The 27,138-nt window shown below is 34.5% G+C and overlaps 1 protein-coding gene across 1 annotated transcript in view; it reads left to right on the top strand.

Moving 5' to 3' along the window:
• CACNA2D1 (calcium voltage-gated channel auxiliary subunit alpha2delta 1) overlaps window positions 1-27,138 on the top strand; it is a 375,571-nt gene that overhangs the window by 179,438 nt on the left and 168,995 nt on the right. Inside the window, exon 5 of the mRNA XM_018068109.2 lies at window positions 15,770-15,814. Coding sequence (XP_017923598.2) covers window positions 15,770-15,814 — 45 coding nt within the window. The remainder of the gene's footprint in view (window positions 1-15,769; window positions 15,815-27,138) is intronic.

The following is a 27,138-nucleotide window of genomic DNA, read 5'->3' as shown; positions in this document are numbered from 1 at the left end:
CTAGGAAAACTCATTTTCCCATTGCCCATCACATATTATCCTGACCCATCTTTGTCACAACTCATTACTTTTAGAAAGAGAAAAAGGAGCTAACATGGGAATTGTAAAGTTTCCATATTTAAAAGTTTTTAGGCCTCTAGACTACGAAGAAGCCATGTTCCTAGAAGAGGGGCTTGTACAGTAGTTGAGAACAGAAAATATTTGATGTCTGCCCTATTTTGCAGTTGAAATACAGTAGAAATTTTAATATGAGTTTCAGTCTGCATAGACTTGCAAATGCTCTGGAAGTATGAGGTGACTATTATTAAAAGCTGCCTTTTGCTCAAGGGATTTGAGAATTCTTATCCTTCGATCCCCTGAGTATAGTCTAATTCTCATTAGAATTTAAACAAAAGGTGGAATTGTGGCTGTTTTATGTCCTGAAAAAATGATGATGTGTGATGGAAGTAGTGTCAGGTATTTCTGTAGACTTGGCCACAAAGCAAGAGATGTGTATAATACAGAGCAGAGAAACTCCTCAAAATTAGCAATAACCTAACATTCTTCTACATCATGCTATAAAAATTCCATGCTTGAAAATTCTACCTGATTTCACTCAAAATGTAGCTGGTAAGCATTTGTTTTATTTTTTTTCCAGTTAACTTTTGCTATCAGCCTTCAACAATTCATAACTCTGTAAATAAATGCACAAACAACTCGAAGTCTCATTGAAGGGACTTTAGAACTTAGCAGATCTTGAGATCTTTAGGACAATTATATGACTGTGATTTGTGTGTTTATATAAAACAGTATCATTCTGTTTTCATTTTGCCATTTGATAGTCCCAAATTATACTGTACTGAAATACTGTCTATTGTAACTTTCTTGAAAATATGAAGGATAAATATAAAAGTGACTCTGCTTATCCAGACTGGATCCTTACTTTTAAAAAAAAATGAATAATCCCTGATGAATTATTAATTCAGGTAGGATTCTCTTCTTAGTCCTTTGGGCATTACCACTTCTCAAGAGGATAACTTCAGTTTTACATTTCTTAAGAGTTACACATGGGAACAGTAAAACTAAGGAGGTGGCTCTACTGATATTTTTCTGGGCTTGCACAAAATTCTGGTCTTTTCTCCAGATAAAACTTTTTAGTGCTTTGTCTGTGACTTTTTTTCAACATAAAACGTTAAAGAAGACTTCCAGCAAAACTTTCCTACCAGACTGAATGTTTTCCATATAGGCAAGTTTAATTTAATTTGCTAGGGGTATCATAGTTTAAATGACCTCTAGACTTAAAATATTCTAAAATACTCATTTTTAGAGAAAGTTTTGCTGTAACAATTCCCCATCTTTTAGACAGAACATTTCAGTTTTATTTTACTAGCATATGCAGGTATTTTGTGATAGAGCTGTGTTGCTACAGCAAAGGATGCTTTTGTTTTTGTTTTTGTTTTTGTGTTTTTTTTTTTAAATTTGGTGAGAGATGCCAACAGAAAAAAACAAAGGCTGGATTAAGACTGAAGTTTTTTTCAAAAATATTATTAATATATTTATTAATTCCAAAAGATAGTTGTTGACATTTCTTCTGGTGACAGCTGACTTGAAATATTTTCCTTTTCATAGGGGATCACGCTACATGGGAGATTTAATTCCAAATACTTGCAGTCTATTTCTTCCCCCCATATCTATATCTATCTATATCTATATCATCTATATCATCTATATCTATATCTGTATCTATGTATATAAAGATTTACTGATATTAACCTTGTTGCATAAGGCTTTCAACTGATTTAAGTCATGTTTTGAGATTCTGAATTCAAGGTGGAGACTTGCTCTTTAAATGTACGAATGGTAAAGAGAAAAACAGGTGGTTAAAGAAGGAGATGAGGATCACTGGGCATTTCTGAGTGAAGCCTGGGACTTCCTAAAGCCATAGGTCATTCAGTACATCCCAACTGCTGAAAAGTGTAGGGTAGGGAGTAAAAGGCAGAGGGCCAGCAGCGCCAGGAAAGGCTGTAGTGGGTGAAGTGACCCTGTGGTAGCAGAAGTAATCTCAAAGCTGTACGTTTTCCTGTTTATAACCCATTCTTGTTGGTGCATATTTCATTTCAGAAGGAGGTGGAGTCTTAATTCTAACTCTCTCATGTATTTCTCTAAGAAATAAGCTCAAGATTGGAACACTATTGCATTTCTAAAGTTTACATTTACAAATCTATACCGTTGAATAAAACAAATCTATGGACCTGATTGTTGGGCTGAGTGACAGAGATTATCAGTGTTCAAAGTATACTTGTGACTTCTCTTGGTGATATCTAGGAAGCTCTAAATTATAATGTGTGTATGTTTCTGTACTTTTCTGCTCAAAGTTTCTGAAATTGTGAGAAGGAAATGGTGCAACTTAGAAAATAATATTTTCAAGGCATAAAATTTGGGTGTTTTAACAGCATCAGTTTCTAATCTTGCTCATTTTTCTTTATATAATCTTGTGTTTGAGCATCTTGGCTTTTACTATTATAATTTTTGCTATTTATTTCTTAGTTTATACTACTGAAAATTAATTTGCCTAAGTTATATAAAAATACTGGATAATTAAAGAAGAATCTGGTTTGGGTTTTGCTTGCATTTTTGATTTTTTTTTTCCCTCCTGCTGGACTGTTCTGTTCTGTTTAGTAATGAAATATCTTCCACAACAGCATTGGAGATGTAATTAGTATCTAGTTTCCTTTATTTTTGTTTGTTCCCTGTTTTTAAAGAACATTTATTTTGGTAGTTTTTTCCTCTGCTTCATTGTACTCAGGAAAATGGCAAAACCAAGAAACAACTCCTCAACTATCTCTAGAAAAAAGGACTGGGTGTTGAAAAGAAGGCACATCCTTTCAATATATTAAAAAAAAAAAAAAAAAAAAGAAAGAAAAAATTTATGAAGTCTTTTTAAATTGCATAATTTGCTGTCAAAAGCTGTATGGGACTCCCTGAAATTAAGCAGCTTGTGGTTGTGACAGTGCAAATGCTTATCCAAGCACCTTTCCCTGCTGTGAGATCCCAACCAGCTTAGTCGCAAGTTTTGGTGTGTCTGTATTTCTTTGCATTTTGGGGAATAAGCATCAAATACATGAGCGAAAACCCCTGTAGTGATCCATGGAAGAAAACACAAATTACTTTTCATTTAGTACAATTGTTAAGATTGAGAAACATAATAGCAAGATGTTGATACAGCTCTTAAATCTTACTACTCTTTCTGCATGACTTCCAGCATACCAGTGTAACATATCAATAATTAAGAAGAAAAGTAATTATGCTTTAATTATTTTTGATATGAACCTTTTGCTTGCAGCAATTAACTGGAAAAGTCTTCATCATTTTATGTTAAATAGTAAAATGAATGATATTTTCCAGCTGCTGGCTTGTCTGATGCGACTGAACTGCTTCTGAAATAAGGTGTGCTTATGAAGCTTTGCTTTATTGCTGTGATTGAGTGCAAGACATGCACAAAACGGATGTCAAAGCTGAATAATTAAATTAGGATTCCTTGTGTTCTTTATTAATTAGGTGAGCATGAGATATTTCTTAGAGCATGGTAACTGCTGTCCGGAGTTGCTTTCCTTCTAAGGCATCAGAGATAGAGAAAAATAATTTAAATTAAAATCTTAACAAAGATTTATCTTTATAAGAGGCCCATTAAAATAATGAACAGTCAATATGACAGGAATATTTGTTTACGTGGGTAAGCCAAAACCATCTGAAAAGAAGACATGTCCTGACGTGTTTTGAACTACATTACCTTGTGAAAAGGTACTTGTCACATTTAGGAGGAAATGAAGATATTTTGTTGCATTGTTTTCTAATTACCTAGCAAATTGTGTACAATTAGTTATAGCAATTGAGTGTTTTTTTTCTTTTTGTATGTTATAAGTCTGTGGATTTTGTGGACACACTCTAAGAGATTGAATAAACTCAATGAAGAATTGATGAAAGCAGAGAAAGAGATCAATGCTTCTAAAAAATTTATTAGAGATCACTAACTTTACAGGTCAGTGTCAACTATGTAAGATATGATCCAAAGTTTGGATCTGACTTTCATAATTTATATGTGAAAATTCATTTTTCCTGTGTTACACAGTATTGTAATACCCTGCAGAAATAACTTAAAATCTTTTGCATTTTAGTTTTTACATATGGATAAATGAGGAAAGAAAGAGATGTATAAAGCTCTCTACTGCTGCAGTTTAAGGAAAATTATGCAAAAGGTTGGCATTTTTCTCTTCCAGTGAGATTCTTAAAAGGTATTAATGTTATCTGGGTATTTTTGCTTAGAATTTAAATACATTGACTTTATGTGATATATTCCTCGTGAGATACTATTTTATTTTTTTTTCTAAAGAGGGTAATAGAGGGGAAAATTTCTGGTTTTGTGGAACTGTTTTAACCATTGGATATATTCTCAAAGTGTACATATATATATAAATACTAGTCTTACACAGTTTCATCTTTCATTTTAAAGCACTTTTTAAAAATTAGGATGAAGACATAAATTTTGTCTTAATTAATATTTCATACAAAACACTGTTTATCATACTTAAATCTCTGAATTTTGCGTGAACATTTAAAGAGGAGGATGACAGAAAAATTGTTTGATAGCACTGATTTTATTTTTATTTGGTATAATTTTAGTAGGGAAAATATTTTTTGCATTTTATGTATTTTACATTTTATCAACTCGTATACAGATTGCTATATACTATATTCAGTAATTTAATAAAATCATCTGAATGGATCAAACAACAAGTTCAAATTTTTTTGGAGCCAAACATATACTGAAATAATGTGGAGGTTTTGTGTTTTTTTTTTTCTTCCCTTAATTTCCTGCCAAAACGGACATATTCAAAGGCAAAATTTGACTTCATGGTCTTTAAGATCACAGAATGATTCCTGAACTTCTGAAAATTGATCCAAATATCAACCCACTCATATATTCTCAAGTTTAAGAATAATTACCAGCACTGATAATCCATAATTCCTGCAGCATTTTGCAAATACCTAAAACTTAATTTTTTTCCTCTAATATTTTTTAATGTCGTTAACTGTTATGCAATTCCAAGGAAGTAGGAACTTAAATAATGAGTTTAAAACACAATGTGAAGTCTTTGAAAAAAAATTTAAAGATGTTACTCTAGTGCAAATAAAAATATGTGGGTTTTTTTGTGTCAGTGGATTTCCGGTAGCTGCAGTGCAAACTTCATGACATTAATTGTGAATAAGTTTGTCAGACTTAAGTTGGATATATTTACATTATTTTCATGGTATAAGTGTGGAATTGGAAGTGAGGATAACCATTTTTTTAGAATAATAGTTACCATTTTATGGCCAGAAACAAAACAATCTCTTTAAGAATATGCTCTGCATTTCATATAGTTGATCATAATGACTAAATTTTAAAAGTTACAATTCAGTTACTTACATATAGCCATTAATTGTTTAATGCATTACAAAGTCAGAGGGATTAAGATGGTATAAATTTACTTGTGTAATACTGGCAGTCATGACTTGTGGAGTTCACTTTTGTGTAGTCTGTTCCTTATACATTTTATCTTGCCTGACTATCTTCTGATGAAAATGCAAGTGGTACGAGAATTTTCCATTGAGAATCCTGAACTCCTGTCATGATCTATCAGCAATTTTCCTGATTTTTGTCTCTGCTCAGCACTGATTAGTTTTAGCAGCTTCTGATTGACTAAATTAGTACAAATCTGTATGCAAAAAGTGATAAAAATATTCTTTTAAAATACACATACACATTTATCCTCAGATTCTTGTTCTGAACTTTGAGATGATGCAGGAACAGAGCAATATCCTACGGACTGCTGACCTCAGTGTACTGCTGGGTTTGGATAAGCCTTGCACTATCCCCTCTTCAGCCACTCTTATGGATCACTGAAAAGCTAGACTCTTGAGCTTTTATTCCATTGTGATGTCACATGCCCAAAATTTGATTCCTTTCAAGTATTTTGTAACCACTGATTGCAACATTGCTAAACATGTTCTTATTTGTTGGCTGTAATGGATAGAAGACAGTGATAATGTAACAGATGCACACTCATTTTTGGGAACAAATTCTATTAAAGGTTTGCCCATTGTTTGGTGGAAAATAATTTTCTAAAAGGCTTTTGCAGATTTTTTTGGAGTTGGAGGACTGGCATATTTTCTATATTCAGTTATCATAGTGCAAGAGATTCATTACATCCCAGCAGCTCCATAAGTATGAATTCAGAATGCTGATTTCCTGTGAATCTGATGTAAACTCATGTCCAAATTGTTTAACTAGGTCTCTGTACTTTACTGGTACCAGTATTTACAATCTAGATAATATGCAATCAGTTTAGACAATTTTTAAATTTATTTTTATTTATTTTATTTTTATGTTCTTTCATCAACTAAAGAAAATAATGCTGAATAAATTAAAATAAACATACTTTGCTGCTTTAATTAAACTGATCAGATAGTGTGATATAGAGGTTAATTAGCTGCTAACAAATTAATTTGATTTTCCCACCTGGAAATCTGCTTTGTAATCACTTGCATTTTGCCTTATAAAAAGAAACCATTCACAGTTCCTTATACTTTGAGGAAGTTACTGTGATGAGAAGATTAGTAGTTTCCTGAACCTTTTGGAAGAATATATTTACCAAAATTAAAATGGATTTAAAATATTTTTGTTTTTCAGGGTTGTCTCTATGTTCCTTGCTTTTGACTTAGAGGACTGGAGGAGGAATAGAGAGGATGGTTATTTGTATTTCTTTATATATGCAGCCAGTTCTTTAAATTTGATTTTCTTTCTTGGTACATGCAAGTACATAAAATCCTAGACTTTTTTGTCATCCTTTGGGGACATAGTAAGTATACTGAGGGAGATTTGGCTGGATTTGTTCTAGAGTCTGTTTTGTTGACTGTAGTGTGTTTCATCTCAGTACGAAATAAAATGGCTTGAAACAGTCTTTGGAAAAAAGTTGTGTACAAAGTTATGGTATTTGCTACATTGCCTCTCTATCATCTTCTTCCAAAAAAACGTTCTAGATTGGAGTTAAGTATCATCCTGACAGCTTAAGTAGTCTAATGGCAGTTTCTTACAATTCTTACCGTGAAAAATATCTGGAAATTGGAGTTTTGTTTGACATGGAGAAGTTATTCTTTTCAGTTTCAATGATCAATTATAGAGATGTGAAGACAGAAGTACCCTTTTTAGTGTTTGTTATGCCTCCTTTTGAGGCTGTGCATGCAACTTTAATACTCTTCATTACTTCTCATTTTTCTAAGTAAATGTATAATGTACTATAATATGGGCACTGAGGAAAAAAAATCCTGTTTATTGCACTCTGTGAAAAATAGCAGGGTTTTCTCCTGAGATCTGAATGTGATATAAAAAACTTCTTACTCAGCTTTACTAATTATAATTTGCACAAGACAAATTAAATGAAGCGTGGTTAAATTCAGCATGTAATCAGATATTGTCATGGTGAAGAAAGGAACACGAGACAATGTGCCACTGTGAAGGTCATGCCATTAAGTGAGCCAAGAAACGGATGGGCTGTGGCAGAAAATCACAGAATATGCTGAGTTGGAAGGGACCCACAAGGTTCGAGTCCAAGTCTTAGCCCTGCAAAGGATCATCCCTAAAAGTCACACCATGTACCTGAGAGTATCATCCAAATGCTTCTTGAACTCTGTCAGCCTTGGTGCTGTGACCACTGCCCTGGGGAGCCTGTTCCAGTGCCCAACCACCCTCTGGGCGAAGAATCTTTTTCTGATATCCAACATAAACCTTTTCTGAAACAACTTCAGGCCATTGCCTCAGGTTCTGTCACTGTCACCACAGAGATGGGGTTACAGCTTCCCCTCACAAGGAAGTTGTAACTGCAATGAGGTCTCCCGTCAGTCTCCTCTTCTCCAGGCTGAATGGACCAAGTGCCCTCAACAGCTCCTCATACGGCTTCTCCTCAAGACCCTTCACCATCTTGATTGCCCTCCTTTGGACAGTCTCTAGTAGCTTAATATCTTTCTTATATTGTGGTACCCAAAACTGCCACAATATTCAAGGTGAAGCTGCCCCAGTGCTGAGCAGAGAGGGACAATCCCCTCCCTCTCCCTGCTGGCGATGCTTTGCCTGTTACCCAGGACATGGTTGGCCCTCCTGACTGTCAGGGCACTGCTGACTCATATTCTTACCACCCAACAGGACTCCCAGGTCCCTTTTCTGTCACTGCTTTCCAGCTTCTCATTCCCCAGTCTGTATGTATATCCAGAGTTGCCCCATCCCAGGTGCAAAATCCAGCACTTTTTCTTGTTGAACTTCGTATGGTTGGTGGTTGCTCAGTCCTCTAATATATTGAGGTGTCTCCCTATGCAAAAAATAAGCTGAGACTTGACCTGGTCACAGTGCTGGTGAGTTGGCAGAGCCCAGCCTGGGGTACATGGGATGCTTCCCCCAGGTCTGGGCTGTGGGCAGTGGCTTGGCACCATTGCTGACTGGTTCCACCTTGATGCTTGACTCTCCTGACATGTCAAACATTCACATGACAACGTTCCCCTACAGTCTCTGTTACTGGGGAGTTTATAGGCAGGTGTTGCAGGATGCCAGTCAAATCAGTCCATGGCATTATCATGTTTTTCCAGCCTCTCATGTGTTCTCTTTTCGTTCACCAATGCACAGCCTGTACCAGGGCTCATTGCACTCCTTGTTGGCACTTCCATGTGTGTCATAGCTTGCCACACTCAGCCTCTTGCACTTGGCCTGGCTCTTGTACTTGGTTCCTGATCAAGGCAAGGTCATGATGTGCCTGAGAGATGTAAGTATTCAGAAGCTCTAATACTATAATATGTGCTCTCCTATTTGAAACACATACTTGCTCTTACAAGTAAGTACCTGCCTTAAGCCATTGATCTTACCATGATTTGGTAAAATAACTTACCTCTCAAGCTAGAGTACAGTGTTTTTAGGATATGCATTTAAATAGCTTTTGCATTTTTAAAATGCATGCTATCTTAATATACTTCTTCACAGAAATTTCATGTTTGGGTTTTTTTCAGTATTATTTTCATTGCATGAGTTTCTGAGTTTTAGCTGAACCATTTGCATTAAATGTATTTTCACAATCAGTAAAAGTGAGGAAGAAAATGTAGGGTTTGCTATATGAAATGCAATGCTCTAATGCAGAATCCAGAGTTGAAAATAATAATAATATTATTTTTTTTCTAAATAGCAAAGCCCTATAACTATACTATTCACATGGTCAGGAGAAAGGAAGGGGAGGGGAAAAGGAGATGAGAGCAAGGCAAATGTCTTTTCCATTTCCAGATCGTGACTTAATTCTTTTAATATATTTAAAAGGCTGTTATTCATTATTAGATATTCCAAAGACTGGTGTGTTCAGTGATAGGAATTACCTCAAATTAGAGAGGTGAGAGCCTTCAGTTTATGGGTCCTGAATTTGTGAATATGCAAAGTAGGGTCCAAACTTCTCAGAAATGTGAAGTCTGAGGTTCTTCAAAGGTCCTTGTAGAAATAGAATAGATACCTTATAGATACCTAGATACCTAGAGAATATCAATGTTGGAATCTCAAATATTTCCAAAGTTTTAGATTCTTCTAAGTTTAGACCTCAATGAACTCTTTCACAATCTCAGTTTTTAATTCAGATGCCTAAAATCTGACCACCATCAGTATTACAATCTTTGGATCTAGTCTCAGATCAAAATTCTTCAGAATCAATGTCAAGGGCTTGAAAATCTATTTTTCATATAGTATATTTTTATCTGGCATCTGTATCAGTATATTACACTTATCTGATAATTTATCTGTTTATATTAGGCTTCTATGTTTTAGTCCCACTGTTTAGCATGCAGATGATTAATAAATTACTCATTTTATTTATCACTCTGTGAATGGATAAGTGACCCCTGCATGAAAACTGTCTATGAATTTGAAGGTTTCTGGATTGTTAATTTCAGCAAAGGAACAACCTGTAAGTGAATGCTGAAAAAGTTGATCTTTCTCATCATTTAAAAGAAAGAATATACAGCACCTTTAATGCTCCTTTATGCTATTTCCTGAAATCTTCATCTTTTCATTTCAATCATTAGTCTCAATAGAATCTTGAGAAAAGCCCGTTACACAAATCTGATGAAAAAGGCTTATCATAAATTGTAGCGCAAACCTGGAAGGTTTTAATTAGTGTTTGAAATTTAGTACTCAGACATTTTTTCCCAAAACCTAATTCAACCAAATAACTGCTTTGTCAAACTCAAGTGACTCATTTGCCCATATTATGTGTTATATTGGGTCATGTCTCTTGATGAGGATGTTATTTAACTGGTTAATATTTTTAATGTTTTTATTAAAAATATTTTAAAAAATATATTTTCTAAGTCCTTTTTCAAGATCATGTTTTAAATGCACTTTCTAACTCATTTCTTACAGCTCATGTTCAAACACTGTACTTGCATGCATACACTGTAGTTATAATTGCAAATGGTTTACTGTATTGCCTGGCATTTTGTTCACTTTGAAGACAAGTGATAAATCAATATTTCCACACATGGATGCTGAATGAAAAAAAAGTTATTAGCTGCTAATCCCCCTCTTTTACATGTGTCATTTCACTTATATGAAATTACAAAGCTATAACAAAAGAGATTGTAGTAGTTGGCACTCTTTCCTTCTTTTACCCTATTTGCAGGCTTTTATTCCCTAAAGTTATCCTCTTTAGAAATAGACATAATTTTTTGTGTGGTAGACCATATTCAGCTTTCTTTTCTGAAGAGTCTAATTGTGCCTTAAACTGCATGTCAGACTGTATAAGGGATTAAACTAAAACTGCCTGGCTTATTTGTCATACAATTTATTAGGATGGGTTTAAATCTTAATTACCCCAAAGGTATTAGAGTGAATATTTTTTAATGCACTTCTGTATCTCAGGGGACACAACAAAATATTTTTTAAAATTAAAACAGATCTTTTATGAACACTTAATGAATGTGTTTTTTTTTTTAGGATTTGTAGGCCTTTACACTAATTTCATTTGGTCTGCCTATGAAAAGTGAAACGGACAAGTATTATTAATATTTTTATTGCCACACGCTGAGCAAAAGAACACCAAGTTCTTTCATTAATGTGAATGTCTTTTCCAAATGTGTGGAATTAATATTATTTTAAAATGTTCTCAAAACTTGTATCCGTAATTTTAAGAACTTATTTTTAAACTACAACATCAAAATCAGACATATATTTGCAACATGGTTTGGTTTCTTTCAAATGTTGATTTCTAACTCTACCTCATTACCTGCAAACCAAAATAATCCTCACTAGTTGCAGATTAGCTGCAATATGGAGGAGCTTTTATACATTGCCTCACTTTGGGTGCTTTAGCACTTTTCTGGGTAAAATACTTAGAAGTCATGGGAAGTATCCTGTTTTAAAAGAAAATCTAAATAAACATATTTGCCTTAATTTCAGAATTTAAAACGTGCACTAATGATTATGCAGTAGTGTATATATATATATATATATAATATACATGTATTTGCAATATAATCTACTACATTAATTTTATATTTACCTCCAGTGGTTCACTGAAGTAAATCTTTGAATTATGGAGATCTTTAACAAACACTCTTCTGTTTTCTTTTCTGAGGGAGTTCAATATCTTCTAACATCTCTGAAATGAATAAAAGTGTAATTTTTTTTGCTTTCACATTTTACCTACAATTGTTTTTGAACTGCTACTTTAGGGGGAAAAGGATAATTGTGATGTCTATCTCAATTAATACATTACGTTAATTTCTTAATATATGAAAAGCTGCAGAAAACCAGTTTCTTAATCTCCCTTTTTTTTTTTTTTAATAATTTATTTTCTGGTAGTTCATTAGAGTGTCTCATAAAGTTCTAGTATTCATTTCAGGCCTTCAATCTTCCCTGTAGGCCTAACACCATTTTGGGCTCCATCACGGGCACAGAGTTGCATAAAATCCCTAGGGAGCCCATGGACAGACCTGAGGGCATATGTAATCTTAACCACAGATTCAATGAAAGCAACATTTCTGAACTGACCACATAGGGTGTTTGTGGAAAATCTTAAGGCTTAGAGTATTTTTTTTTTCTTTCCCGAATGAAACGCAAACATCTCTTGTGGGAAAGCAGATATTTCAAAAAATCAAATATACAGTCTTCCTACCAAAAACAGAGACATTAGACTAGTTGGTGGGGCTCATATTATGTGGAAAATTCTTGGAATTCTAGCATAACATTTAGAGAGAAGGTTTTCCTACAGACACCATAATGCGGCAGCAATGACAAGGAGCTTTCTTTTTGGCACTTGGTAAAGGAGGATGTATAGCTTTTGACAACAAAGTGGCATAGATATATTATTACAATTTACTATACATTATTACCTGTAGTGTCAGATATGTCTTGTTGTGGTATAATCCCTTTTTATTGTTCTTGAAAGAATGTGATTGAAAAAAAAGCTTTATTTCCTGTGATGACAAGCCAACTTCAGTTCCATTCACATAATCCTGAGTTGAGTTTAGGTATTTATTTGTTAAATCAATAGACTGTGTCTGTAAAGTTGCTCAGTAGAGAATCAAAACCTGAGTGTAAGTTAGTGTTGGTGTGAGTTCAAATTTCATTTGCAGATGTGTGTTTCTTCAAACCTCTAGACATAGACACTATAGAGACCAGAAACTTCGTATTTTATGCAGTGAAATTTAAGAATTTATTAATAGTAGCCAATATGTAGTGTTTCCCACTTGAATTGTTTTATACCCCAAGTTGGAAAACATACAACTATTGAAATGAAAAGCAATAAAAAGACGACGGAACAATCTCACTTCAGCAGATAATACTTACAATGGAAATGTGAAAGAAAATTATTAGGATAGAAAAGAAAATAGTAAGAGTCACAAATAAAACATTTATGACCTGGTCCTTATTGTAATTTTTATATACCTTGCCTAATACCCTTGTCAGATGCTGAAACTGTTTGCTTTGAAAGGGGAATTAAAGGCAGTGAAAACTACCCTTCACCTTTCCAATTGCATAGATTTTGTAAACTCATATACTGATACTATGCTAAAGTTTCTAATTTATTCATATGATCTTCTAAAGTCTCTCTTTCATAAATTCAGCTTCAGGACTGTCTTATTAAATCCCTTCATTCATTAACAGAAGCAATAGAGAATATTTACCCCCTCTCTCTCATAGCATTACTGGATAAAACAAAAATAAGTATCTCTGATATTTATATTGCATCTTAGGCTTGCTGACCAAGTGTGTTGTATTACCTAGTGGCAAAAGTGTACAACAGTGGGAAAATTCAAATTCTTTGTGTCAAGAAGTTAATAAATAAGTAAACTACTCACATGAGTACCAGCAACAAAGCAATTTGTTCTTGTCAACTAGAAGTAGTTAAATTATGAAAAATTGTCCTCTAAAGATCTGACTGATCCATTAATCTAATTTGTGAACTGTACAGCATTTAGTGTGTTGTAGCACTGGGTATCTCATATTTTCTGTATTAAGAGCAGTAAGATATGTCTGATGTCAGTGTTAGTTTATGCATTATATAGGTAATATATCCAGGCAGGGTAATGAAGTACAGGATATGAATAGCCTAACAAAATACCTAATTCATTTGATATGGGGAGGTGTTTATTTTAATTAATTTGTAAACATATTATGTTTCTGAAACATAGTTCTTTAATAGGTGATTTTAAAAATACTGTTCAGTCCAGTAGAAGTACATAGTAAAGCTATGCCAGCTTCGAGCAATTTAAACAAATAGATAAAAATATAAAAGATGAGGAAATATAATTCTGACAATAAAGAATCATTTTGTTTAAGTAGATAAACATAATTGTATCTGTTGAGGACAGTGTTAAAAATCCTATGTAATAATGATTCTACAACAGGGTGTACTGCTAGGGTAAACATGAGCAATGGGGAGGGGCTGTGGAAATAAACTGATATCTAGATGAGAGTCAATGCAGGAGAGGGCCTAATAGCATTGTGTTTTATGAAAATGTTCCTTTTAAGAATGAAAACAGTAAACAAAACCAATATATACATAATATCCAGAGAGGTACGTCCATATTGCTTTTCCTGCAGCTCATTTTTCCTGAACAAAACCTTCCAGGGAAGGATTACAGGGGAACTGCTCTAACATAACCTAACGTAAGGAGTTTTTTTTCCCTATCTTCTGAAGTGAAACATTTTTTTTTTTTCAACTGAGCAGATCATTTTGTGATGAAAGCACTTGTGTTAATGTTTCTGGCTAGTACCAATCAGAGTTGGATCCTTTGCCTGCTAAAGAATCAGATGGGGTTTTGAAGAGCCCAAACTATTTACAGCCATGTAAAAAGTAAGAGGAACCAAAGAAAATAGAATCTTTTGCCTCTTCCGACACACTCTGAGGCTTCCACAGCATTATATGGTTGTTTCTTTATAACAATCCAGTGAATAAACAATTAGCTTATCAGTCATCATTAGTCTTTAATGATTAAAGGAATTTCCTCCTGTGTCTACCACACCCTTGTATCTGGCTTCATTATCCAGATCCCAGTACAAAACCAACTGACCTGTGGATAGAACAGCATCTTGATGGAAAAATGCATTTTGAGGGAAAAGCAAAAAGCATGAGTTCATGTTAATAGCATTTACCTCAAATGGCATTTAGCTCATCTGTAATATATTTCATGTCTGACTCTCTAAAAGGTCACAAAGAAGAATAAATGATGTCATTATTTATGGAGTGAGGAAAACGATGGTTTATAAGGGTGAAGTGCTTTACCTTGTAGTACATTTCATTGCACTTTTTTAGTGCAAGTAATATTTTAAACACGCTGCTGGACATGAAGAAATGTAATTTCTCCTTTATTTATTCAAAATCTGTGAAGGGACTTAAAAATACTCTGTCCATACTATTTAATAGAGAAATGCACATAACAATTGCTTGATTTTGATGAAAAGCTGTTGGGCACATTGCAGCAATTCTATTTGGTGGAAAGCTACTACAGCGAACCTAAGTCTTTGAGGCTGTTAAATGGTTCAGAAATATTTCAAGAGAAAACAAAACTGTATTCTGTAGGAAATAGCCCAATTTTCAAACTGCTGAATGAAGCTTCTCACTGATTCTGTAATGGAAACTAGCAATCTTCTCCTTCTTTGCTTTACTTGAATTACATGGTACAGTGTTTCTACAGAGCTGCCAGGATCTGCTCTCCACTACCACAGCCAGACTGCTGTGATGTATTTTCGCAGATTGTATTTTCACCGTGGGAGGTGAATAGAAGAATAAACGTGTGTGCAACAAATACTTAACCCACTTAGCAACGCCCGTGCATCGCTGTATCTGTTGTCTGCTGGATGTCATGGTGCATAAATCACCTAATTGCGCGGGGGAAGTCACATGTCTGTAACAGAAACAACTTATGGAAGTCTTTTATGAGCTCTCGAGTTTGTCCAATGTTATCCGTACTTTTCTAGCTGTGTTTTGGGTGACTTATGTAGCTTCCCAAGGAAGAAGCATTAAATGTATGAACGTAAGCATGAGCATGACAAATACGACACACAACAGAGAGCAAGCAAAGATCTGAGTCTGTCTTGTTTCAGAGAGAATACATAAAGAACTGTGTTTTTTTATTTCAAAATGTATTTTACAATAGTACAGAGTATTGTTACTTAAATTTATTCTCGCCTTTGAAACTAACAGAATTACTTTTCTTTCTCTTACAGAATAATGATATAATCTATTACAATGCAAAAGATGATCAGAATGATGTAAGTAATGTTTCATTTAATTTTATTTCCTTTTGTAAATCCCAGATTTACTTGTAAATTAACTTGTAATCCTTGAAAATTAAGGGATTGAAAATATTAATGAAACTATAAGACTAGCATTTAAATATTTTGCAGAAGCAAGAAAGCAAGAAACTTAAAAATGTCTCCAAATTCTCCTCAAGAGCCAGATAATGTTTTATGTTCTAATTCTCAATGTCTGTCTCCTTTCATGTAGCTTGGGTTACTGATCAGTCAGAGTATGTGCTGAGAGAATAAAGATGCATACAGCAGTATCATTCACTTTTTGAAATGTAATAAAATCATAATTACAGGTCTGGAGGATCAAAATGATAAATGTAAATAATTTACTCTGAAGGAGCCATTTTCTGGCCTTATTTTCCAAGCTCATGTTATGGTGTTCTGTATTCTTTGTAAGAAATTTTTTACATGAGGAGAAGGCAGATGTAAAATGCTACTGAACAATTATTTTCATGCACTTTGTGGTTGCTTATTTGACTGTAGCAAGCATTGGGGAAATTGAAAAGCCAGTCACAAGATTTAAACTAAATGTATGATACTTCACTTCCTGGTTTACTAAAACTCTTCCTTTAAGAGGTTTGAGCTCTCCTATCTGCCATTAACTGTTAAAAATCTTTATGTCTTCTGGGGAGAATACAAGTTATCCTCACCTTCACTTGAGATAATACAACTGCTTGTCTTCATTATAGGTTTAATTTATAAAACCGTAGAAAAAATATTTTAAATGTATTAATCAGAATTGCCAGCATGCTTCATTTGCACTTTTTAATCAAGTATTCTTTAGAGATTGATGGTATCACTATTATAATTGATGCCTCTGCTGTAAGGCAATTAAAGAAGATACATAGATCATGTCAAGCAGAACTACTATATATGCTTATATAGAGTTATGAGTACTTGAATCCAAATACAACAAACCAGACTGTCCTGAGTTTTAAAATGTGCATGTTTTAGGTAAACTTCATAAAAAGTAACCTAAATTTGAAAGATATTCGTCTGTTCTCATTAAAGTCACTAGAATGGCAGGTGCTGATCACTTCTGGAAACAGAATTACAATGCTTAAATATTGGGTTCATCCAGGTCTCAAATATGTATGCAAACACTACAGACTCTTCTCCCCTGTTCCTGCCTGAAAAAAATGTTTGAGACAGCCTTTCTTTTTTTCTTTTTTTTTTTTTTCTTATTTTTCTTTTTTTTTTTTTAAAATCAAGAGATTTTAAGAGAATCATCTCTGAAGCACTGGTCAGTAAAACTGCTTTTGCCATCCATTCTTTTCTGCCTCTAAGTCCATATTTTTTTCCTCGTCCATGCAGCGAGCCTTCATTTATTCATGGGAAATGATATTATATTCCTTTTTCAGTACAATTAAGAATAATTAGCAGCAGAAATTTATTTTTTTTTAGATTAGACATCTAAGCTAGTCCCTGTGGGTACCTCTAGAGAGCTGTTCAGTTTGTTCTGAGACAGATGTCTAAGGTCAGCTGAATCTAGATGTGTATTTCTCTCTGTTGACCAGTTTCTATTACAGACTCTTAGATCTTAACTTTTGGATGGAGAAGAAATTAATCTCACCGGTCCTCCTCACCAGTTTTAATTTGTCTCCACTCATCCTTTTAGAATTACAACTTTATCAGAAGAGCAATCCTCTTAAACTTAAATTCTGTGTATTTTTCTGTATATGCTGCAGTACAGTTTGCTTTCCTTCTTCCTGTCTACATACCACATTCAGGAGATTCTTCTCTCATTTTTCTTCTACTGTCTCGGTGGGCCTTTTTGAATCTAATCACTGTGTTTTCTTGGACTTAAAAAACAAACAAGAATGTGAAGGTGAATCATTCTTTGGCCTTTGGATTTCTCAGTCTCAGATAAAATGATCAATTTGTAACCCCGTAGTCCATCAATCAGTAATAGACCTTTTGTACTCTTTATCCTACAACAGCAATTAGATTCTGCTTATTTCCCCTCCCCAATGCTGTCTGTAATGTGGGAGCACTTCACGGTAATTAATGAGTTTTATCGTCACAACAAGGTAGGAGGCATTATATTCCCATTTTTCATATCTCATAGGAAGATAATGGCCCTGTAATTTAATACAGGTCTCTCAGGTTTTCATTCACTGTCCTTTTCCAAGAACCCTCTCAGTTTGATCTATTGCAGCCTGTGCCGTGCACTTTAATTTGCCAGTGTCAATTTATTGTTGTATTTGGACAAATGCTGCAGTGTTTTATTGGACAACCGAGTGGTGCCACATTAAGATGCTCTTTCCCATTAGTTTTCATATTGCTTTGTCTGTTTTCACTTCTTATCCTTTGTACCACCACCCCATTTATACTAACTTTTGCTGCTCAGTTCTTTCCTCTTCTTTATGCTAGTCTCCATTTTATTTCCAATAATGATTCCATATCTTGTTTATAGATTCCTTCTCATCTCCTCTTTGCATCTTGCTCTTTTCCCAAATTTTTTAGTGTAACTTCTTGTCATGGTCTCATAAACTCTTTCCTGCACAAGCTACAAGAGCCTAAAGAAAAGATTGAAAATTTTTCAGTGATTTGACTTAAAGGACTAAGTATTACAAATAAAGCAATGTTTCTTTAATGTGAAACCAGCCACACCACACTGGAAGTCTACAGTTCCCCTGTAAGTCTTACTCCATAGGCTTTAACTGGGAGCAGCCAGTTGTATCTCTTAAAACTGATAAGCTGCCTGTGCCACATGGTTTAGGAATTATTCCTAATGCAGTGATACCTTGTTATTTTGGAATAATTTTTTAAAATATTAGCTCCTTTTGAGCTTAACCTGTAGCATAAAGGCAGCTATTGAGTTAGAGCATTATAAATAAGGATGAAAATATCTACATCAAGTTGAAAATCGTTGTAAAAATAAGAAAGGATAATGAGTTGTGAATGTACATATTTTAAAAAAAATCCTGGCATTATAAATAAGGAGCATTATAAATAAGGATGAAAATATCTGCATCAAGTTGAAAACCATTGTAAAAATAAGAAAGGATAATTAGTTGTGAATGTACATATTTTAAAAAAAAAATCCTGGCATCATGTTTTAACAAACATGTTAGAAATAATTTCCACCCTTCAAACTTTTTTTTTCTTTTTTTTTAATATGAAGTTATGCTCAAAGTAATTACAGGGCAGCAGTGAGCAGAGAACAGAATGGTTACCTGAGGCATGCTCCTGATGGGTTTTCTTCTTCCCAAGAAGACACTTGGAGATTTAGAGGCATACTGACAGTGGCACTGGAAGTTTATTGGGTCTCTACTTGTACCCTTACACAAGTCTTGCCTTTTCTACTAGTTTATGGTGTCAAGGGTTGCAAAATTTGCTTTTATGTGCAGCTGTGATTAATTTAGGAAAACGAAGTCTGTTGATGAATTATCCCAGATTTACTTGTAACCAAGTTTGAGCCTTTTCCAAATTTGATCTAAGAAATGCTATTTTTTTTTTTAGCTCTGACCAGAAGAATTCGGGAGTTTTCTGTCTTTTTCCCTCATAGCATATATTGAAAAATACTAGAATGATTTAATTTACACAAGTGTAATATTTTATTAATTTCGTAGCTGAACATCAGAAAAGTTTCCTCTGTAAGGCAATGTCTCAAGAGCTGCATTTTGGGTCAGGAGGAACCTTTGAGGGGGAAATGGCATCTGAATGTGGTCAGTTTGGAGGAGAGTCTGGAGCTGAGAGACTCCAGTGATCAAGTCTCAAAGGTTACAGGTATAAAGAGACTTTTCAGGAGACTGGAAGGGTGATACCAGGTTTCTGCAAGTCCAACAGCTGCCAGTTGCTGGATTGAAAAGTGAGACTGAATGTAATGACCTGCCCTGACACCACAGAGAAAGCTGGGACAGGGATTGCTTTTACATGTCATCTGACAGATAAAGATTTCCTCTAGCTTTTCAAGGCTTTTTTAACTTTAATCTGATAAGACATACCTTTAGAAAGCTCCCTTTTATCTGCATATGTAAGAGCAGTTTTATCTCAGTGCTTTCACTGGGTCTGGGTGCCAGCATACAAATAAGAAAATCAATATCCTACTATCTGGGTTTAGCTACCGGGGGATTTTAAAGTATCATTTTTTTTCTGAGTTAAAGCTAGTGACTTTTCAGTATTTCACAGAGAGTGAAGGATAGACATTTCCAATGAGAAATTTGTCTCAAATAATTTAGGATAAGCTTAAGTGCTAAACTGTAGAGAATCTAGCCTCTTTTTATGATAGGGCAGACTACCAAGAGTAACTTCTTTAGCTTCTTTAGGTCTCTTATTCCCTCTGCCCTCATTATATGATAATCAATACAGTTTGACATTACAGTCACAATTAGGATGTGTTGTGTTTCTTTTCATCTTCTCTTTGTCCTTTACTACTTCAGTGATGGAAAAATTGTTAAAATTAGTCATAAAGAATTTGCCCTAGCTATTCTCATTTATGATGAGTAACTGGGCAAAGTATATGCCATGGAGATTGGAAAGTGTAGTTAGATAACTTGACGATAACTGTGATTTGCAGTCCCTTGCAGTCAAGAAAGTGCCAATGAGTAGCTGTTGTACATACAGCATATTTCTTCAGGGCTTATTTTTATTGTTGCTGTTCTTCATGTAAGTTGCAGCTATTTTTAGATTTATTTTTTTCTCTGTCTGAATCTACTAGGGTTTTTCAGCAGGTCAAGATATTTACATATATTTACATACCTAGTTCTCGTATTTTCTGTTTAATGTTACATCTCTTGATGGTATGTGATAGATTTATGCATGTGAAAATTTCATTGGAAAACATCAGTTAGCTCTTGTTTTAGGCAAAATTTTGTACATTCTTGGAGAATCATAATACTGAAATGGCCTAATGACCAAACTTGTAAATAGACTGAAATATTGGTTGACTGAGGAGATATTTTGCATTTGAACTCTTTGAGAAGTTGATCTGCACCTGTGCCACTTATTCTAAATCTTATCAATATGACATGGATTCTACTGAGGTTTTGTTTGTTTTGGTTTCTCACTGTAATGGGTATTAGCTATACAGACAAATGCCCTATTCTAGCCCTTTTTTAATATAGACAAAGGAGATATTTTGAGAGAGTAGTTTCCTCTTAGGTAGCTACAGGAGAGAAAGAAGATTTTTGCTAGTATAAATTATATCTTTTATAATGAAAGACTGTCAGAGTAAGACTGTTGATGCACTTGTATAGAGACATTTTAAAGCCTTAGAGAAGTTTCATTAGAACACAAATCTGTAATAAATGTCATATTTTTCAACTACATTTTCATTTTGATTAAAATATTAACCTATATCTTTTATTACTGGAATGTAGTGCTTGGAATTAATAATTAACTCTATAATAAACCTAAAATTTTATGAAACTAGGAGGGAAAAATTGATAGAATCTCATAGATTCCCTAATTTATTTCCATTTTCAGATAGAACTTCATAGTAGTTGTACTTTCTGATCCCTGAGAGTATTCCAAGTCTCTGTCCTCTGCTTCTCAAATATTCAACAAGTTCCTAAATGTCTCTCTTTTAAGTTACTATATTCTAGATATCATAGGACATGCTTACTTTGATACATATGTTTAAAAATTTAATTTTAATTAATATGTTTGAAAATGAACTGTGATAAAAAGGTAGATCCATACTTAATCTTTTTTTTTTAACGTAGCAATTTGGTTATATTTTAAGGAATTGTTTCTCTTGCACTGCAGTGTATAATAAAAATAATATTATAGCCAAAATATGCACTTCTTGCTGTAGTGAAGATTCTGTTATAGAAGTGAATTTTGTTATAAGATAGCAAAAAGCATTTCATTTTTATGTTTTTATCTTTCATCTCATTTTCATCCTTTTTTTTCCAATACAAGACGACATATTGTTATTAATTCTAGTAATTTCATGGTACTTTGACTTCCAGATCTTTTAGGAAAATACATATTCCAGTGTTCTTGCTGTGCACATTTCTTTCTCACATCAGGAATTCTATTTTATCTGACAGTGTGATTTGGATGCCATTCTTTGGAAAATAAGCATTGGAACTGATAGCGAGGGCATGATTGACGTTGTCTGCTTTAGTACCAAGACTTTTTGCATTGTTTACTGAGGAATATGTGCCTTTATCAAGTATCACTGGGAAACATGTCGGTTCTTTCCATTTCAAGGCATTATAGGTAAGCTTGAGTCCAATCCAGAGGGCGAAAAGCCATTTCTTTGAGCTTCCTATTGAAATTATAATGATCTATTGCCACAGGGAGCAGGGGTTCTTGCTTTTTTCCTTCTTTTTATTTATTTTTTTTTAGTATTATGATTAAAAAAAATAGGTGTCAGGTTTATATTTCTTTATTCAAATTTGTGCAAGTCTTCCCTTCTCCCAAATGAATATATGTTCAAGCTTGCAATGGAAAATACATGATAATGAAATAAATGACTGCCCCAAAGCTATCTTCTACCTGTGAAACAGAGTTATGAAATAATAATGGCAAGAGTGATAACTGTAGTTGTCAGTGTCCTAAAAAAAGATGAGAATGTTCTTAATGCAGAGAATCCTACCTTGAAGGCACATTTGCACAAAAGAGCAGTGCTTGAAGTCTCCCCGTGGAGGCTAAGTTTGTGCCACATCAAAGATCAAAATTCAACCCCAAAGCTAGTGATTCATCAGTTTAATGGAAAATCTCTTGCTTTAGGGTATTTCCTACTAATATCAAATTCATGAGTGATAACAGTTGCAGTGAATGCAGTGTAATTGTTTATTGGTAAATAAAAGCAACACCAAAAGCTGAACCTGTCATAGGATGTTTCTAGCATTTGAAGCAGTGATTTTTAGCAAGCACTTTGTTGCCTGATTACAGATAGAAATGTATGTGTTCTGGCATGTTGTACAAGTGTTCTGACACATCACCTTGAAACGTGTGGGTCACACTGAGATTTTTAGCAGTACAAAACAAAAGAAATGACTTCATCTGATGTTTTCACATGACTGATAGAAGATGGAAGTAGGCTTTGAAAATTGCAAGTCATGTCAAGAATCCTGGAACGGAGCACTTAAATATTTCAATAAGACTTAATATTTAGACTCAAGATATGTAAGTCACCAAAATCTTCAAGGCATGTTTTCAAGTTCAAGGTAAAAAAAAAACTAGCAAAGGCAATGTGCTGGTGGGTGTATCCTCTGTGATTCTGTTGATTTGCTGCTTGTGCATATGTTAGATTGAAAAAATGACCAAAGAAGGCCTTCCTCATAAGTATGGCTGAAATTAGAGGTAAATATTATAATTACAAAATTTGTTTCAATATTCAATTTGTATATGGAACAAAGGAGACACACTGGAATTCTCATTCTGGGAACTGTATACAATTATTATTAGTTGATTGGAGATTAGTATATCATTTTGCTTTCCTCAGATGAAATGCTGCTTAACTCAGAAACATAACATCATATTGCCTTTTGTGGAGATACCTTCCGAGTGGTTTATGACTCCAAATACATCAGGAGTACCAAACAGGAAATAATCTACACATTACAATGTTTTGGAATTTTCAGGGAGTTCCCTGTAGTGTAGGTGATCTGAAATGCAGTTCCTTGCCTTTTCTTGCACTGCCCCTGACTGAAAATAAGAGCATTTCTGAGCTGACCTATGTAATCTGCAAAGGGCCAGATCACTTTCCCTAGCCTTTGTATACCCAATCTATACCCAGTTCTATACCCATCCACAACATGTTCTGTCCCTGTTGTTTTTTGGAGACCAGATGGAAAAAAATAGATTGAAGAGGACAGCCATATCTAATATCATCAACATTTAATTTGTACGCGTTTGTAAGTGGATGATCAATCTATTCTGTGGAGTTTAGGGCCTACTTATTGTATCCAGTGCTACCTTCTCCTGAAATTCTCCTAATTAACATCTCTGGCTTCCAGCACATGCCGTAAGTATGGTAAAGCAGCAGAGCTTCAGAATTTAATCCTCTCATTTCATGCAAGGTCATTTACTCTGTAGTTCTGCACCTGAGTCATGCCTTTAGTAGGGTTAAGTAGGAAGCAGTTTGGGGTTTAGCTTCACAGGATCACAGAATATTTTGAGTTGGAAGGGACCCACAAGGATGATCGAGTCCAACTCTTAAGTAAGTGGCCCGTACAGAGATCGAATCTGAAACCTTGGCATTATTACCACAATGCTGTAACCAATTAAGCTCATCTCAAAAGCATTTCACAGAATCATGGGATTGTTTTGGTTGGAATGGACCTTAAAGATCATCTCGTTCCAACCCTGCTTCCACTGGCAGGGACACTTTTCATTAGGCCACGTTGCTCAAAGCCCCATTCAACTTGGTCTTGAACACTTCCAGGGATGGGGCATCCATAACTTCTCTGGGTAGCCTGTTTCAGTTTCTTGCCCACGTGGCTGTGAAAGACCATTTGTGCTTCTGCTTCTGTCTTGAGACTTGAAATCTTCCATGGGTTTTAGAGCTGGTATGTGAAAAGGTGCGTTAAAGGTATTCTTACTCCTCTCTTTATGGTGTGTATTGCAAATACGTTTTAATTCAGTGGGAAATCACCTTGTCCAGATCTAAAAAACATCTGAACTTGGCTTCAGCTGACCTTTTACCTAAGCATTTTACTTTACTGACTTTTTAAAAATTCTTTCAAAATCTAGAGGTAGACCTGTTTCTTCTCCCTTTTATTTGTATTTTCTTTTTGTTTGTTTGTGTGTTTCTTTGTTTTCTTCTGATGTGCTTCTTTTCTTGGGCAGAATATCCTTCTAAATTTCCCTTAATCTCTATGAATGCTATTCTTCTAATTTATTTTGTTTTTAAGATTTCACCATACTAGCATTTTTAAAAAACATATAAATAGTCTTACATAGTGTTACTTAAATTATTATATGGCATTTAGTTTGCAGGGAATTTCAATGGTCCATAGGTCAGTGCATGGTTTAGTGTTACCTACAGGTCTTATCTACCTAGATACAGCTGCCATTTCATTAGTGAAAAGCTGCCTTAAATTTATGTGACCGTGAATTAGCAAGGGATGTTTATATGGTGCTTTGAGCCCCATCAGTGGGGGAAAAAGTAGATTAGGAGGGCTTCTGGAGGTCATGTAGTCCAACCTTCTCAAAGCAGTTCTGTACTCCTATTAATGTTGTTATTGACACAGAAGATGGTACAAATTAAGAAGCAGGAGCAATAACCAATTAGTATGTTGCAGGATGTGCAAAATCTGGACCTAACCAGTGTGACTGAAGATAAGAATACACTGTGAAGCAGGATCAGTTGATGGCTTAGCAAAGCATGGCAAAGACAACTGCATCAGATGAAAAAAATCAAATTAATTAAATGTTCACATTCAGTTGGTATTATAACTAATTCCCAATGAAACATTAAGATGATTTAACAGTTCTTGCTCTCCAGGGATATGATCTTTAATCAGATGTGGGGATGGTAAAAGGTAGACAGGGCAATTTATTCCAATAAGTGTAGAACAGTTCCTAGTTTGAAATTTAATTGGGTGATGTATGAAAAATCTAAATTCTCTAGAGTGCATTTTGGTCTTGAAATTTTAGATGACTAAGAATTCTATGGAACTTTTGTCAATAATGGATATTTTTATTTTATTTTATTACATATTTGAGCGATGTGAAAGAACAATGAAGGAGGCTATGAATTTTAGAGGATTTTTTTTTAGTTTAATAATTAACTGGGCTTTTCTGAACTCCTAGTAACACTTCAATCAGTTAAAGATGTGCTTTTCTTCTAATATGGCCCTATATTTCTAGTGTTGATTAATGATATTATCTTATCCAATCAAACCCCTATTATAGTCAATGCTGAAGTAGGCAGTTCTGTGCAACACCTGGTAATTTAAGGGCAGGTAGGAAAATCACTCTTAGTGAATACCTTGTCCTGAAACCCTGATTTATCCCAGACCAGGATGCAAAACCCAGGAGGGCTATGGAGATGTTGCCTGAACCTTCAGGAATGGAAGGGATGGAATTAGAGACCACTGAGGCTAATCAGACATACACACACGTGTCCATGGGACCAGCTGAGATGGATTCAAGGGTGCTGATGTCACTATGAGGCAGCTCTCAATTATCCTTGAAACACTGTGGGGATTGGAGGTGGGAAAGTGTCACATTTATCTTTAGGAAGATAAATATGTCTTATACTTCTTATGTGTTGAAATATTTAAAATACACATTTCATTTTATCTGACATTGCAGTTCAGCAGAAAATAGGACAGGACAGAAATGAATTTTTTGCATACTGATGTTACTACAGCAGACTTTGTGCAGATTTGCAGTGAAGGTCAGATATAATCTGTAATAATGAGAAAAGAACATAGCTTTTAATTCCTTTGTGATTATTAAATAAGAAATCAAGGTTTGAAGAAGTACATATCCTAACTTACTAAAATATCACGTCAGTTTTAGGAAAAAAAAGCTGATTGCACAGGTCCCTTTAAGGTAAATTACATCAATTGCTAATATGCTGTGGTGGTTTCAGATTTTCAGCACCTCACCCTGCTGTCTGACCTAACCTCCTTAGCCTTACCTTGTTGGGACACTTACAAAATAAAATCTCTGCCTCTTCAAATCAGAGTAGGTGATCTCCCCAAACTCACTGGTCATTAGTTGCTTAAACAGGCTGGCTCAGGCAATTTAGCATTTTAGTTTTCAAGCAGGAATCAAGGAGATGGAGGAATGGTCTTGGCTTGCAAAGTGGAGCAAGTGCCCTTTGGCAGGTCCGGTAGGAATTTGAATAGTTATCTTCAGGTAAAAAGAATAAATCTATGCAGGTGTGTAATCCTGCTTCTCTGGGAAAACTGCTAAATAGAGTTGAATTTTTAGTATGATATATTGCCATGTTCTCTCCCATTTGGACCACTAGTCTACCATGGACCTCCTTCTTTAATACTTGTCATGTGTTGCCTACCTTTTCTGGCTGGGTAATTGTTCATCATGTCATTGCAAACAGGCTGTCTTTTTCAGTTTCCTACCTGCAAAATTGTATAGAAGTTTTATTTGGTGATTTGCTACCTATAGCTATAAAATGCAAGGATAGGTCGTGTGAGTATGATTCAAAACATAGCATTTTTTTTCACATCATTGATGATAAAATTCTGGTATAATCATTAGAAATTTGAAAGAATTGCTGTTACAATTTTGCTAATTCCTCTATTACTATCTTTTAATCTTTCAAACAGAAGAGGATTTCCAGAACCTTGGATTTCTGTTTTGAAAATCCCTCCACATGAAGAAATTAAGAAAACCCAATCATTTTCATCTGT

The sequence above is a fragment of the Manacus vitellinus genome, unplaced genomic scaffold (assembly GCF_001715985.3).
Source record: "Manacus vitellinus isolate BGI_N305 unplaced genomic scaffold, ASM171598v3 scaffold_13_pilon, whole genome shotgun sequence".
Classification (NCBI taxonomy): Eukaryota; Metazoa; Chordata; class Aves; order Passeriformes; family Pipridae; genus Manacus; species Manacus vitellinus.
The sequence above is the reverse complement of the archived record's forward strand: the minus strand, read 5'-3'. Positions and strand labels throughout refer to the sequence as shown.